This window comes from Phoxinus phoxinus (assembly GCF_949152265.1).
Source record: "Phoxinus phoxinus genome assembly, chromosome: 19".
In the NCBI taxonomy this organism is placed as follows: Eukaryota; Metazoa; Chordata; class Actinopteri; order Cypriniformes; family Leuciscidae; genus Phoxinus; species Phoxinus phoxinus.
The window spans coordinates 10100101-10117401 of record NC_136894.1 but is presented as its reverse complement, the minus strand read 5'-3'; the positions used below and the strand labels follow the sequence as shown (position 1 = coordinate 10117401).

General features: G+C 35.3%; 2 protein-coding genes across 2 annotated transcripts; one reads left to right on the top strand and one right to left on the bottom strand.

Annotated features, from left to right (window-relative positions):
- The first annotated feature begins 2896 nt into the window (after positions 1-2896).
- On the top strand, positions 2897-12180 carry tspan13b (tetraspanin 13b). Its single transcript, XM_079589933.1, has 6 exons — positions 2897-3419; positions 4845-5012; positions 6035-6115; positions 6791-6904; positions 7435-7545; positions 11325-12180. The coding sequence occupies exons 1-6, from the start codon at positions 3357-3359 to the stop codon at positions 11397-11399; spliced, it is 612 nt and encodes a 203-aa protein (XP_079446059.1). The 5' UTR covers positions 2897-3356; the 3' UTR covers positions 11400-12180.
- A 309-nt stretch (positions 12181-12489) lies between these two features.
- agr2 (anterior gradient 2) lies at positions 12490-14935 on the bottom strand. Its single transcript, XM_079589934.1, has 8 exons — positions 14793-14935; positions 14508-14634; positions 14162-14225; positions 13787-13839; positions 13624-13700; positions 13235-13298; positions 12867-12950; positions 12490-12756 (listed from the first exon to the last, which is right to left on the bottom strand). Exons 2-8 carry the CDS (start codon positions 14623-14625, stop codon positions 12707-12709), a joined length of 510 nt encoding a protein of 169 aa, XP_079446060.1. The 5' UTR covers positions 14626-14634; positions 14793-14935; the 3' UTR covers positions 12490-12706.
- Between the last annotated feature and the right edge of the window lie 2366 nt (positions 14936-17301).

Genomic DNA, 17301 nt, shown 5'->3' with positions numbered 1-17301 from the left:
ATAAAAAACAATGCATGAAGTGAACATCAAACAATATTTTCCATAGAAATCTGCCTATTAAAGTTGTGTCCTCAGTTTCTGTCAACTCCGTCAGATTTTTTCATAAAGCTCTTTAAATCAGGAAATAGCATGGTCAGCTATATCCCGAGGACCCCTTTTCATCTCCCTGCCTGTGGTGAATGCAGTACTACCACACATGCTCTATTACTTTTTAAATTTTTATATATTTTAGACAAACAATGTCAATATTCCTATGGTCACAGCTGCACCATGTCAATACCATCTTTCTGTTAAGATACTTTTTTAAAACCAGAGTGGATTGAATTTAAGCATTTTAGTGAGGTTATTGGGACAGCTAGCAACTGAGGAAAAACTACCTAGCTGCAGTGTACAATACATGTTTTGGCGGAAAATACATGCCCTTATGTCAACTCCGTCAGGTTCTATGTCTGACGGAGTTGACCTGCAAGATGACGGAGTTGACAAATCCACCCTTAATGTGCGAATATAATATTATTGGTTAATATAGTGAAGGGTTAAACTGTTATTTCAGGGTTTTATTTACACATAAATACACATACATAGCATGCATTACATTATTTAACCATATACGCATCTGACTTGTAGAGAATGGGCAGGCAGTGGTCTGCTTATTATTGTGTAACGTGTAACTTTGCCAGCACTTTAATATATATATATTTATATATGCAGAGACAGATAGACAAATGAGAAGCCAGTGTAGGGCTGGGCGATATGGCCAAAAAAAAATTAAAATTGTAATTTAAAATAGTTGGAAATGGTGTATGTGCAATATGTTTATTATAGTTTGCTTTACAGTAAGTTCAATACTCTAATAACAAGGAGTAGTTTTAGTAGTAGTGTTTAAAGAGCACAGCTTGTTCAATAATCAGCAATGCACACATTTTTTGTCAACACCGTCAGTTTTTCATCAACACCGTCAGATTTTCGACGTTTGGATGTATGTTTTTGTTCATTTTTTTGGGAAAAAAATATTCTTCCTTCAGTTGGTGTTGTTTCTGTAATAAAGGACCATCTGATCTACATCCTCTTAGGTTTTATTTATTTAAGGAATTTGTTTTTACAATATTGAAATTAAAATCAAAGTTTGAAAATGCAAATATTTCAGAATAGTGTGAAATCACAACTTAAGTTTATATATTGTATTTTGTTTACATATCAGAGTAACTAAACACTATTACAATATACTTCAGAACTTTAGATTCTTGTTGGATTGGAAGAATTAAAATTGTTTACTTTTTAGTGTGTCTGACGGAGTTGACACAAATCCAGTTCTGAAGGGAAACATGTTTATTTGTTAAAAATTTGTTTTTATTTAGAACCTGTTCCTTTACATGGTTAAATAGCTAAGACCTCGAATTGATATAGTGTGTATTTTAAAAAAAAGTTTAAAACTCTCAAGAATCAGTGATATATATATATATATATATATAAAGCAAAATTTCAACGGTTTGCAATGAACAAATCAAACAAATGTAATTGAAAATAGCTCTGCTCAACAGAACAAATGTGGTGTCCCCAAGTGGTGTCCCCAAATTCAACTGAATATGCTACTTTTAATGACTTCTGCAATCTCAAAATTTTTCAACCTCCTGAATAATCCCTCACAACAGCACAAATCTGCAAAACAGGTGTTTTAGCATGCCTGATGCAATTAAACAAGGGCTTCATTAGTTGCACCAAGTGTGCTTGAGCTAGAAAACATTAAATGTCTGAACTGGCTAGGTTTATTGAGTGTCACACACTTGGCTAAGTCAAAAGAATGGTCCATAAAGTTAAGAGAAGATATCATCGGCCTTCACAAACAAGGAACAGGATACAAAAGATAGCGAAGGCAATAATGTATAGACACCGTTGTTAAAGTTAAAGGAGCAGTGGTTACACTACCTGGACGGGGCAGGAAAAAAGGAAGCTATAACAGTTACAAACAGGTTTCTGAGAAGGCAGGTTCAGAAAAACCCTTGAGTGACTACAAAAGACCTGCAGCAAGACTTGATGGCCACAAGCACTGAGGCTAGTCCTCGGCTGCTTTGCATCCTCTCGCACTGGAAATCTGCAGCATGTGGGAGCCCAGATGGATGAATTTTTGTATATTAGGAAATCCTAGGAGAAAACATCATGCCATCATTGAGGAAGCTGAATCTTGGGCATCATTGGACTATCCAACAGGACAATGATCCATACCTCAAATTCCACCAAACCTTGGTTGCAGAAGAAGTCCTGGAAGATTCTACAGTGGCCATCAGAGTCCCCTGACTTAACCCCTTAGAAAATCTCTGGTGGGATTTGACGAAGGCAAGTCCAGCACGCAAACCCAAGAATATTGCTGAACTGGAGGCCATTGGTCATGAGGCATGGGCTAAGATTCCTCAGAAATGCTGCCAGAAGCTGGTGTCTTCATACATCTTCATACATCTTTTCAGCAGGTGCAAAAAGGTGTGTGTGTGTGTGTGTGTGTGTGTGTGTGTGTGTGTGTGTGTGTGTGTGTGTGTGTGTGTGTGTGTGTGTGTGTGTGTGTGTGTGTGTGTGTGTGTGTGTGTGTGTGTGTGTTGAAATATCATAGATTGTTTGTTGGCCACATTAATTATTAAACTGCAGTAGACTAGTTGTATAGGCCTACATCATAAAAATGCACAGCTTTTGACAACAGCTATGACAATAATATGTCTAGATGTTTTCCATCTCACACTTCTTATCCATTATTGTTGTCTTGGAGAATAAATGCTTCTCATCGCAACTGTTACTAAGGGGAGGCGGGATGTGTGCAAACCACAGAAAAAAAAACTGACCAATCAATTTTACCGCAGACGGCCAGTTCCGCCTGCTTAAATGGTTGCCATTTCGGAGTAAAGCCCTCATTGAATTATTGTGTAGGCCTATACAAATTCAGGGATTCCGGGGGGACCAGTGGTAGTTTTAATAACATTATTAATATTTTTATTTGTATTAATAAATTTGCAGCAAATCCAATAGGCTCAAAAGCAGCTTTGGGGTGCGTTTCCTAAAGCAAACTATGCTCGTAAGTTCTGTCGTTACAGTGGAACTTGTGACCATTGGCTAAGGATGCTTTTGGGAAACGCACCCCAGAGCAGCCCTCCATCGTCCTAAAAAAAAGGATGGATATTTGGGTGGGATCTGGCAACCTCTCACGCATCAGCGTTCATTGCGAATTGGTCTGAACCGCACGCGTATTTTCTCCTTGCTCAACTACAATTTATTCTCTTAAATTGTTCGATTTGCTTGTCATGTAACTGTAATTTCCAGAGACGGAAATTTATACAGGTGAAAGCTTTTGTCCGATACAAAAAACATTCAAGATGGGTTGCGCTGGATTCACCTGCTCCAAGAATTCCCTGTGCGCGCTCAACATCCTCTATGTTGTGAGTAACCAATGCATGAAGGGAAGCATATGGAACATCTTTATCAGCCTTTATCGTAACATTTGCACATGTGTTTTATAAATGCTCATACAATGTGTTTCTGTGCGGCTGTATTACAGTTCTTCTCGGTGTCTCGGGGCTCGTGTGAATTATTTAGAGAGATTCTTTGTGTGGAATGAGGCCGATGAGCGGTTCTGGTTTCACGCACAGCCTGTAGAATAACATCCCGGTTTCCTCGCAACTCGTCAGTTTTTGGCAAAGTCACATCCTGCTTTTGTTCTACTTATGCAGATATCCTTCGTTAGTCTCGAGCTGATATTGTGGTAGCCTACTGATTAAGTTCTTATCTTCGTTAGAGAAACTAAGAAATCATTTAATCAGCTGTGATCAGTTATTATATAGCCTAGAGGTCAGGGGTAATTTTTTTTCATTGTCGGTCAATGATAGCAATATGGACTAACCTCTAAAGAATCATGTGTGCTTTTGAGGAATGAATAGCCTTTTGTAACATTTTGTGTTATGTGACTGCTGTTTTATTCTCAAGTGACATCACAGCTGTTGGGTCCTCTTATATAGGTCTATGGTTGGGTCTTTCTCGCCATTTGCCTGCCATTTGTGCTCCCATGAATCATCACTGACATAATTAAAATGAAACTGAACCTTTTGGGGGTGAAAAGTTTGTTTAGTGTGTAATGCAATAGTACACAATGCAATAACTTTTAGGATTTGGGAAATTGTTTAGCTATATCTGCCATTATCTAAAAAAAAAATAAAAAAAAAAAAACATTTTAAAATTATTACAAACTTGGTGCGTTCACCCATGTCAATTACCGTAACTATTCTGACCAGATTCTGACCTGTAGAAGCATTCACGACACGTGATTAATTTTCTGGGAGCTACGACTTGTAGCTGACCGCTTGACCGCTGTGTGTAGCCTACCACGCGAGTGACGCGACCACTGCACATTTATTTTGGAGTTAATAGTGTGAGAGAATTTAAACGTGTATAATACTAATAATATTTAACCGAATATTGAGCTTATTTGGCACTGAAGTGGGAAAATGTTACATTGAATATGAAGAATCAAAACATAATATAAATAATAATAATGATGATGATTACTCAATTATAGTTGTGTTACAAAAGTGTCTTGTCTTTATCCCTGTTTCCCTCATTCATAATTTATTATATTCTCTTTTATATATGATTATAGTTTTTATTAGTATTTTGAATGAGCTTTTATTTGTATGTTTTCATTTTAATTTGCTAAGGCAACACTTGTAATTTACATATCACTTTTGTAAAAGTTTTTAATCTAGTATTTTATTTCAGATTGATTTCAGTAATGAAAGCGATGCAATGAAAGTTAGTTTTATTTTACATTTACAATTTTACAATTACACACTGTTCCTCCCTGACTTCAGATGGTGAGCTTGCTGATGATTGGCATCGCTGCCTGGGGGAAGTGTTTTGGGCTGGTGTCGAGCTTCCAGGTGGTGGGTGGCATCATTGGAGTGGGGGTCTTCCTCTTCTTTGTTGCTCTTGCTGGACTTATTGGTGCCATGAAGCACCACCAGGTTCTGCTGTTCTTTGTATCCTTTACTACGATCAAAAATAGACAGTGAACATAGTGCAGGTGTAGTGCAGTGTTTTAGACATTGGTGAGTCAAGCAGAATGAATAAATAATTTCAACTGTACTGTGCAATAATTATATTAGTGGCTGAAAGTTTGTGGCTGCATCTGAAATTGTATATATATTATTTTTTCACATACTGTTTTTCGCCTACTTACTATATAGTGTGCAATATCGGAAGCAGCCAATGTTTCCATAAATATTAATTTTCTTGGTGTATGTTGTAAGATCCTTCTGTAAACTGAACACCACTGGAACCACTCTGTAATAATCAGTCAAAAAATAATTAACTGAAACTAAAATAGTTATTTATATTAATTGTTTGAAATGTTTTTTTTTCTAATTGGATCAAACGGTTCATTAATGTTTATATACATATTTTCAATGGCCTCATGCAAACAAACTCTAATGTGTGTCAGGTCTTTGCCTTTCATTACATGATGTGCGCTGTGTTTTTCTTCATTGCTCTTGGAAATGAGACAGGATTATGATTTGCTCATGTAATGCATTTCACTCTGTGTCCATAGAGTGGCGCAGTTAACATGACAAATGAGAGTGCACATCAGTGTACTACTTGTAATGTAAAAAAAAGTCTCTTAAACTAAATGAAATGAAGCAATCCTGAGATGAATTTGGGTCATTACTAAAAATGTTTATAGGAAGCTTATATTACACTCTGATACCCAAGGAGGAATGATTGCATGATTATTCCAGTCTGTTAATGGTTATGGGAAACTATTTTTAGTATATTACATTTCTTTTTTACTCAATAAAACATAAAATAATCATGTTTTTTAAAGCATAGCTTTTACAGTGTAATAAAATTTTGTAGGTCATTGCCATTTATTATTGGATTCCAACCACTATATATGCCTTGATTCATATTATGTCTTGTTGAATCTTTTGTTTTTTATGTAAAGTTTAGATATTTAATATAGAACTTTTGTATTCTGTGTTTTAATCCTTAATTTGTTAAATAGTACATGATTATCCTGTTCCTGGTGTTTGTAGTTCAGTTTTCAGTGTCTAGTGCGTGTCTGGCTATCAATGAGGATCAGCAGGTAAGATTGATACTTCAATATACTGTATATACTAGCATAAATCCACTTTGGTGGTTTGTAGTCTTTGGAAATGTGCTACAAAACATTCCGCAAGGATGCATTAAATTGAATAAATTAAACTGAATAAATGCTTTTATAATGTTACAAAAGATATATCTATTTCAAATAAATGCTGTTCTTTTGAACTTTTGATACATCAAAGAACCCTGAAATATGAACTGTTTTCAACATGGATGATGATGATAATAATAATAATCAATGTTTCTTGAGCAGCAAATCAACAAATTAGAATGATTTCCGATTCCGAAGGATCATGTGACACTGGAGACTGGAGTAAAATTCAGCTTTGCCATCGCTGGAATAAATTACATTTTCAAACATATTTAAATAGAAAACAGTTATTTTAAATGGTAATAATATTTCACAATATTAGTGTTTTTACTGTGTTTTTGATCAAATGAATGCAGCACTGGTAAGCATAAGAGACTTCATTTGGTGCTCCAAATATTGGGTCTAATAATAACTAAAACTAAAATGTGTAAAATGAACCCCAACCCCAAACTTTGATGCATGTAAATAGGTGTATTTTTTATTGTTTATTTATTATTATTATTGTTTGTTCGATTTTGTTTTCTCATTTTTCACAGTTATAATGTATTTCATATCTGTGTGTAGAATCACCTTCTGGAGGTGGGCTGGAATAACTCTCTGACCACTCAGAGGGACGTGGAGAAGAGTCTGAACTGCTGCGGTTTCTCTCACATGGACGTCAATGGAAGCTGTGCCGCAGTAATTTCCTCCGATACACACTCTTCATTGTTGTTTTGTTATGTTCTTGAAGCATTGCTTGTGCTGAACGATATAAACGACACCTGTGTGTGTGATAATGACTGTTAATCATTTGCATGCTTATTATGATAGCATAAGTTTGGCAGTTACATAATTTGTTCTATTATAATAACTCTGTTTCACTTTATTTCGATGGACCCTTTTAACACATTCTGTTGACTATAAGTAACATTACACCTACATGTCTACTAACTCTTATTAGAGTGTTAGTTGAGTATTAGTAGACTGGTTGGGTTAGAATAAGTTGACATGGACTTGCAAAGTTATAGTCAGTAGAATATCTTTTGGGGGAGCATCACAATAAAGAGTTAGCCGATATTAAGCAGACAGTCTACTAATACTCTAATGAGAGTTAGTTGACATAGTTGGAAAGTTACTTATAGTCAACAGAATGTTCAAAAGGGACCATCAAAATAAAGTGTTCTCAATAGCTCACTGCTCTTGTCGATGTCTGTTCTGCTTCTCTGCAGCCCTGCTTCCATTACAGCACTTGCACCACATGTGCAGCAAAGATCCAGGAGCACGCCGGCGAGGTGCTGCGCTTCGTCGGAGGGATCGGTCTCTTCTTCAGCTTCACTGAGGTCAGCCTGCTAAACTAACTTCTGCTTTGATCTCTTCTTTGAAATTCTTCACTGAACTTGACAACCAGAATGTTTTCTGGTGTTCTTGAGCTTTCTTTGGTGTGTAATGTTGCTTGTTTAAGCATGAAAAGGGTCTGCAAAGCTGCAAAGCACAAAGTAAAGTTGTTCTCTATATCAGTAAACTCCCTGAAACGCCACGTAGTCTTGGGGGAAGAAACTCTTTTTTTTACAGGGAACGTACACATCACAATATTCCTCATTTAAAGGGGTGGTAAAATGCCCTTTTCACAAGAAGTAAAATAAATCTGATGTCCCCAGAGTGTGTTTGTGAAGTTTTAGCACAAAATACCCACATATATTTTTATATAGCATGTTAAAGTTGTCACTTTTTGAGGGTTTGCAAAAGCGCACCGTTTTGTGCCTGGCCCTTTAAATGCAAATGAGCTGCTGCAGAGGGCGGGGTTTCAAGAGCTTGTGTGTGTTAGCAGCTGCAATTACCTCACGCAGACACACTAAAATGACAGAAACTGTTCTGCCTTTAACGGAGTCAGACAAAGATGGAGAGACTCAAGAAGAAGTGACAACATGTAGAATGCAACAGGACATCTCTGAATGGTTAGTTGATGTTGCTGATGTGGAGTTAACTATCTTCAATTAGGATTTTCTGTCATGGTAATCTATAAATCGCTCGTATAGGAACTGTTGTGAGATGCACACAGAGTGACTTTCTATTGCATGTGAAAAGATGGATGCTAGTTTGAGCTGACTCACAAATGTACTCTTATACAACAACTTTTCCTCTTCTCAACATGGATTGTGTGTTCCCGGGGGCGGGGTTTATACATTTTAGGGTTGGTGATGTCACTAACCCCGGAGGAATGTCGTGTAGTCCCTACCAGCCTTTGTTGTAGTCCTTTTCTTTAAAAGCAAATATCTTCCTTTGCTTTGAACTGTGAGTGTTGTAACTTTGCAGATGTTGTTTATGCTCAAACAGCAACATTACACACTAACTAAAGTTAGAAAAGTGAAATCATGCTCAACCTCAAGACGTGCGCAACATTAAGGGTTGAGTTGCATTGGAAGTGTATTGAAACTAGCAGTTATGGTAAGGTCTGTGACATTTTCAAAACACGTTTGAAACGGTTGACCAATCACAACACAACCGACCAATCAGAGCACCCTAACTTTTCTGAATGAGGGGCTTCATATAGAGAGGGGAACTAAACCGAGCGTTACAGACAGACTGGAAGAGGAGCTGCTGCAACAATATAATTTTTATTTATTTAGTTTTTTATTCTAATTTTATAGTAGACCCCAAAACTAAATTATTTGAACTTTATAAAAATAGCCTACAGGATAAGAAATCTTTGAAGTCCACTCTTACGCTACGTTTCTAACAGTTAAAATGACAAATAAATGCATACTCCAAGAGCGTTCCACAAGATATGTTTGATTATAGCATGTGGATGCTCAAAATTGATCGGGAGAATGCGCGTTTTGAACAGCTTATTGTAATGTACACGTAAGGTTCGCCGTTCTAAACTAATGCTCTGCTGCACTGTAACATATACTTACAGTAGCTCGCACATCACGTGCAGACATTTAGTAGCGCAGAAATGTATTGTCAACACTTTTGTGATTAATCAATAAAAAAAGTTCTAGCATATATTTCTTAGTAACTAAACTTACAGCTTAGCTATTAGTAGAGAGATTCTGCCAGGTAGAATTAATTCACACGCAATCTCTCTCTCACTAATGCATTCATATAAATGTAATCTTTACTGTGCTACATTATCTGTATCCGATTTAGAACGAGCAGAAATCTGTGAGAAATATAACGACCCAAAGACAAAAGAACTGATAAAAATAACAGCTCTGTTATGTTGGAGGTAGGCCCTATAGTCTTGTGGGCAGCGCTGTGTCATCATATGCTAAAGCTGTGCACAAGGCAACCCACGTTCGAGTCTAAGCTCGAGGTTCAAGCTTATTTGTTCATTAATGACGTCATCAGCATCAGACTTTAATCCCATAAATGTTGAGCTAAACAATCTGAAGACGTTGTAAAAAAAAAAGACAGAAAACAGGTTATACATTATAACATTAGAATTCTTATTTGTTGGTGGTTATTGTTATTTTTATTGCTGGTCTTAAAGGTAGGGTAGGTCAGAATTGTCTAAAAAAAACTTTTATTCAAATTTGTTTAAACTGTCTTTATATACCAATGCATAATTAAAATGCAAGTACTCTGAAATAGAGAGTATAAAAAACCGAGTGACTCTAGTGTATTTAATCTTCAATAAACACAGCTCATTAATTCCATTCACTCCCACCTAAAAACGGGTGCGCGACTGCGCGCACGTGGGCAGAGCCAGTAATAGCGGCGGTAGTCATGGCGACGGAGAGTGACAGTCGCGCAAGCCAATCCTGTGATTCGTCCCGAATGGAAATAATGAGCTGTGTTTAATGAAGATTAAACGGTCTAGAGTCACTCGATTTTTATACTCTTTTTATCAGAGTACTTACATTTTAATTATGCATTGATATATATAGAAAGTTTAATCAAATTTGGTAAAAAGTTTTTATATAAATCCTACCTACCCTACCTTTAAGGTCTATGCACGGTTATTTGTGCGATAACTGGCCTTTTTAGATGTGCTGTATGACGAACGTTTACATGTTCTACATGTTTTGTTCTACTGTATGGAATGATTAGGTGAGATACATGTGATTGATTTAGAATCTATTTATAAATTCTTATCTATTATTTATGTAATTTTATTCTGGAAATGCAGCATACACTGAGCCCAAGACAAATTCCCTAAGGGGACAATAAAAGTACATTGTATTGTATTGTGTTGTATTGTATTGTGTTCTCTTGTATTGTGTTGTGTTGTGTTGTATTGTATTGTATGGTTAATTGGTTAACTGCAAGTGTAACATTGAAAAAAATTAACATTGCATTACATTGTAATTTTACTGTCAAATGTTTTTGGAATTAAAAAGATTGAATTAATTACAAAATGACAAAATAATTTACACTTAAAATCGATATAATTTTTTAAAAAGGAACATGTATTTTTTATGTAAATTATTGTTAAAATTATATATTATTGTATTATTATGGTGGTTATCAGTACATTTTAGTTTATATTTTAACATTTTATCACTTAAAGGAATAGTTCATTTAAAAATGAAAATTCTGTCATCATTTACTGACCCTCAATTTGTTTCAAACTTGTATTCATTTATTTCTTCTGCTGAACACAAAAGAAGATATTTTGAAGAATGTCAGTAACCAAACAGTTGATGTACCCACATTGACTTCCATAGAAGGAAAAAAAATACTATGTAACTTCAAAATATCTTCTTTTGTGTTCAGCAGAAGAAAGAAATTCATACAGGTTTTAAACAACTTGAGGGTGAGTAAATGATGACAGAATTTTCATGTGAACTATTCCTTTAATGAAATATACTAGTAAAAAAAAATATACAGTTACCAATATGCCATCCCATAACACCTGAACACTGTCACTTTATTTTTTTACAGAACATTTATAGCAACCACAGCTTCCAGTTTTTTTTTTTTTTTAAATGGTAAATGGTAAATGGACTGCATTTATATAGCGCTTTCATAGACCCATGGCCACCAAAGCGCTTTACAATTTGCCTCTCATTCACCCATTCACTCATACATTCATACACCGACGGCGTTTTACTGTACTTTTAACAGAACATTTACAGTGTGTTTGTTTTTCCTCCCATCATTCTGGTTATTTCAGATTCTGGGTGTTTGGCTGACATATAGGTACAGAAACCAAAAGGACCCGCGGGCGAATCCAAGCGCCTTCCTGTAGATTCAAATCGTATTATGTCGTCTGACCACTGGAATTCTCACTGGAGCTGTTAAAGAGAGAGTGTGTGTTTGCTTTTACTGAAGAGGAGACCAGCCTGCGTGTTCTTGCTGCTATATATTATTATATGATTTTTCAAGAGTACAGTGTGAATGTACTGTACATCATGAGGCTGCACTTATAAGAATTTCTCTCTACGAAAGAACAGAACACCAAATATTAGTATGCAGTACTTACACTAATGGGCTAAACAACAAAGACCATTTGATTTTATGTTAACAGTTTTATCAGAAAATGAGCTGCTGTGATCAAGACGTGCAGTGTGAGCATGACACTATTTATGTTGTTTAAATATAAATATTGACAATATCAGAATGTATCCATTTCAATCTCACAATGATTTCTGATAATAAATGCACACTTTTACAATTAGCATGGATGACAGTAAAAGTTGCTCGGAAACTGTTCGTATGCTAGATACATATTTGGACGTCATAATTAGTATGAACATTTTAAAGAACTCATTACATATGATTAGTGGATGAATGTTTTTTGAGCACTGTTTAATGATCTCGGATTTCATATTACATATTTATCTGCCTATTTTCATTATGTGTGTGTGTGTGTTAGTTTCACTGACTTGATTTTGTGTATTGTTTTTGCTTCTTGCATGGATTCCTCATTGAAATGTACATCTATATCCAATGGTTCTGTGAACTGCTCTCTCAAGCATTTGAAATCAGAAAAAAAATAAAGACTCTGTGGACACAATTATACTTTGGCCAATTTTGTCTTTTGTATAACTTAATTGTTGGGTTATGTCTAATGCTTTTATTGTCTAAAATCTCATTCCATTATTTCCGGAGAGCAACTTCCTCTAACCTAAACCAATCAGAAACTGACACGCTCGGGCCAAGAGCTCAGCTGGTAACTAAGCAACAATATGACACAGGAGAACACGCTTCAGTTACTCGGACTCCTCCCACCAGGATACAAACCGGAGACTCCGTTTAAAAAAAAACCCACATGGCCTCTGCTTTGAATAAACTGTGCAAACGTCGCTGGGTACACAAATTACTACGAGTCGAGCACCAACTTTTTGTACAACTTTATTTATTGAAAAAAGCAAACATGGAAATGAAAGCCTGACGATTTGATTAACCGTAACAGAATCTATTCAAAGAAAGTATTTCAAATTTGTACAGAGCTTTACAGTGCGGTTCATGCCGTCAGTGAACGAATGACAGAATAATAGTGACCCTCAGGGAAGTAATATCCTCCCGGCGGACAAAAAGACTAGGCTTTTGTGTTCACAACTCTGTCTTCAAAAACTTCATGGCTCTTTGCATGTTGCTTAACACTGTGGAAACAAAACCAAACAAGCGATAGGCTACTGTCAGTATGATGATGATGATGATGATGATGATGTTTAATAACTTATCTTGGCATTAAAATTGTTTTCAGACTTACAGAGTTTCATGTCAGCCGGCTCATAGGCGTACATGCGGTTGGAATAGCGGCCTGTGATGTCTGCCCGAACGGTCATGGAGGGATCTGAAAAACAGGAAAGATTTGAATCATTTATGCAGACATTGTACACTGTTATAAAAAAATTACATGACCAATGAATTATAACAATATATATATATATACATTCATTTAGCATAACTTTTTTAATAAGTTATAGCTACAAGATTCAACAAATTTTTAAGTCAGTTTAAAGTAATTTAAGTTGAAATTACTTAAATAGCCAAGTTGATTGTACTTAAAAATGTTAGTAAAAACGTGTTTTACAGTGTAGCATCATTTATCTGTCTGTCATAATTAAATCAACTCACCAACAAAGAGCATTCTGGGAACATACTGTCCATCAGGAGACAAGTGCTTATCTGTGGTCTCATACTGTAAAAGACATGAATCCCAGTTCAATTTACAGACATTCACAACACGCATAACAGACAGACCTTAAAACACTTTAATGATATATAACAATGAGCATTTGATTTATTATTTTTTTGTTTACTGTTAATAAAAATACAACCTTCCCTTGTTAGTTCATGTTAGCTCAGGCCCATTAAATAGCATATTAACAGATACAACTTTTGATTTGAATAATGTGTTAGTAAATAAGCATTAATTAAGATTAATTATGCTTTAGACGCATTTTTCATTGTTAGTTATAGTTAATTAATGTTAACAAATGTAAAGTGTTAGTGATTTTACTCACCACCAGATTCAAGACCACGAATTCCTCATCGACCAACTTCTGGATCTCTTTATCCTCAGCAAAGGCCTTCTTTAGAGCTGATTAAATAATACAAACATGAAGAACAAACTAAGAATTTTAAACTACCAGTCAATGAAAATGTCAAAATAAAAGCCAAGCTTACCCTGGCTGTGTGGACAGTCCTCGAGGTGAAAGATGACCAGGAGGGGCTTGTTCCTAATTAAACGGATAATACAAGTTGTACAAAATATTAAAAAAGATCATAAAAAAATCTTTATTTTACAGTGTCCTTGTTACACGTTACATTTACTCTCTATAGCAACAACAATTATTCATAATTACATGCAACTAACCCAAACCCATGTTTTAATTCATATTACTCAGTACTTACATGTATAATTAGCCTGTACAATTACACTTAAAATAAAGTGTAACCAAAAATCATACCAAAAATCATCAGCAGATCTTCTATACACACAAAATTGCTGATTATTGAACACCATATACTCTATAATGCTATTATACAAGATTTTCTCACTTGGATCGTGACCAAAACAGAGCTTCCTCGTACGTCTGTGCCCAGATCAACTGATCACCCCATCCTGAAAAGAGAACAATACACAATATGAATCATAAAAAAACAAAATCTACCCAGCCAATGTGGATGACTGCTATACAGGCCATTCAAATCAATATTGCACAAAGCGAAGTCTGAGGTTGTATTTCACACAATGAAGAACTAGAATATGTCTAAAAATGATCCTACTACTTTCTGCGTATACAGTTCATAGCTTCAGTTAACAGATCACGACAGCACACCCGCTCAGCCATTATTATGCATAATTGCTGAAAAGAATGTGTGGAGATGTTTTCACGAAGCTGACCTCTGGAGAGAGTCTGAGGAATCCTCTTCTCCTTCTTCGGAGTGGTCTTCTCGGGCTTCCCCAAGGCTGAGGACAAGGCCACCAGGACCAAGAGCACTGATAGTAATCCCTTAAGCATCTTCACGAGCTGAAAGAACAAAGCAATATTTCAATATATAGCAGTTAGGAAATGACAAAGCATGATTTTATCATCCGTCCCAGCAGTTGCGTGCTAGAAAGCGATCTTTAGCGAAAGCCTTCTGGAAAATACACAAGCACAATGTCCCTTTAATGACGGTTCCTCACCTGTTCTCAGGTTCCCTGCTGTGTGTGTTCTGGCTCAGACTCCTGGTCCTCCTGTGTCCACTCTCACTCACCTGTTCGACACTTATACACCTGCTCACCTGAGGCTCCGCCCACTCCTCTTCTGCTCTGGAATGCCATTCTGCACTGTGATGCTGTTCAGCCCCTTTTTGCATGCCAACTTTCCATTAACTTTTTTATTTGGCTCGCCGCCAAGGACAGGTCAGCAGATTGTCGTGATAAGCTTTCGTAGACTAGTATGATTGGGCTTCTTAGGATTGGCTGAGATCTGATCCGTGATGTCAGAGGGGTACATCAATGGGGTTTCGTAATTTGAGGCATGACGTGGTGTTAGAATGAGATACCAATGTTATGCTTTAATATCTTAATGGCCCATTTTGTCAAATACGTCGACAAATTTGATTGAGGTAATTATTATTGAACTAATTATAATAATTGAATTATTATTATGTAGAAGCATTTGGACATTATAACTAACTGGTGCATTATAATTAATCTGATATCTGTAATATAATGGGGTGTGTGTTGTGTACAGGATTTTAATAGTCTTTATACAGAGGCTAGTTTGTCGGTGAAATCCTACCCCTCAAACATTTGCTTAATGAAGCGCTCAAAAGGAAGTTTCTTGAATACAGTCCTGTAGGACTGACGTGTCCTTAAGACGGCTGATTATGAGGAAGACTTTTGGTGTAAAAAAACAATTCTGTGTAACCTTTTATTATTATTATTTTTAAATATTCCGTTCATTTTCATTCATTTTCAAAAATGTGCATTATTTATACATTTATTATTATTTATTTTTCTTTTCTTTTTTCTTTTCTTTTATTCTTTTTTATTTTATTTCTCTTATTTTATTATTTTCTTTTTTCTTTTCTTTTCTTTTCTTTTTTTTCTTTTCTTTCATTTTATTGTGCTAAAAAGGAAGTTTGTTTTTAAAATGCGTGTCTTTAAAGGGATAGTTCACCCAACAATCTAAATTTGCTGTTAATTTACTCTCCTCGGGCCATCCAAGATGTAGGTTTTCAAAAAATAAAAATAAAAAACTTCAATTGAACAGTAAAGACGATTTTTAGCTGAAACTATCATGAGCCATGGGTATTATTTTTGGTTTGCCAGTAATGTGTGTGTGTTTTTGTGTGTGTGTGTTTTTACTCTCAAAGTGACAGTATATTTACTTGCATTATACAAATCACCAAGGTAAACAGTTTCAGCTGAAAATCTTCTTTACTGTTCAACTGAAGAAAAAAAGTCACCCACACCTTGAATGGCCTGAGGGTGAGCAAATTAACAGCAAATTAACATTTTTCATAATTCTATGTGAGAAAGACATTTGGTGTAACTTTTTTTATGTGTAACCTTTTATTATTATTTTTAAAAAAATCATTCAGTTTATCTTCATTCAATTTAAATCCTATTTATGTATTATGTATATATATTTATATTAAATATTTCTCATTTTATTTCATATTTCATTTAATTGTATTAATTACATTACATTACAGTGAAATGTACATTTTGTTTGAACATTTGGAAATGATACTGATAACTGTATAGCATGTCAGTTGCAAGCGTTATTGTGTAACATCCTCTGTTGAGTTGCTCAAATGTCGAATGTTCACATTTCCGGAGCAAGTCATAGCATCAGTGCTGGTGAGCTGGAGAGGCGAATGCTTAGCTAATTTCATCTTCTCTGAAAAATGACTCTCTGAAAATAATGTTGTAATTCAGGCCTGACAAAGTCCCTTTCCACTAGCGGCTCTGGGATAATGTGACCAGTGGAGGATCAATGGTGTCTTTGTGCAGAGTGGAATCAATTCAAGGCCTCTGCGACAACCAACACCGCTCAGACTGAATGAATCAAGTCTTTTTATGACTTCACTCTCTGTGTCCTTCAGGTGGACATTTCTCTGTCACTATATTTCTGCCATCGTGCTGAACATGACAGGTTTGACTTACTCAGACAAACTAAAGATTTATCACAAACTAAAGGCATGCAGGAGAATAAAGCAGAGGATGTGCTCTACTTTTAAGACCTTTTTTTTTACTCATCAAAGTGAAAGGTGTTTATAATAATCATTAATTATTAAGATATTATTATAATAATGAAATAACATATATAACTTTAAACAATATAATACAATTATAATATGGTATTTAAAAATGATAAAAAAATATATTTTAATAATTTTATTAAAAAAATTGAAAGAAGTCTCTTATGCTCACCATGGATACATTTATTTGATCGAAAATACAGTAAAACAGTGAAATATTATTACAATTTTAAGTTTTCTATTTAAATATATTCTAAAATGTAATTTATTCCTGTGATGGTACATTTTCAGCGTCATTACTTCATTGTTCAGTGTCACAAAATCCTTCCGAAATCATTCTAATATGCTGATTTCTTTATTATTATCAATGTTGAAAACAGTTGTGCTGCTTAATGTTTTTTGTGGTAACCATAATAATAAAAACAAATCTTGACTTAATA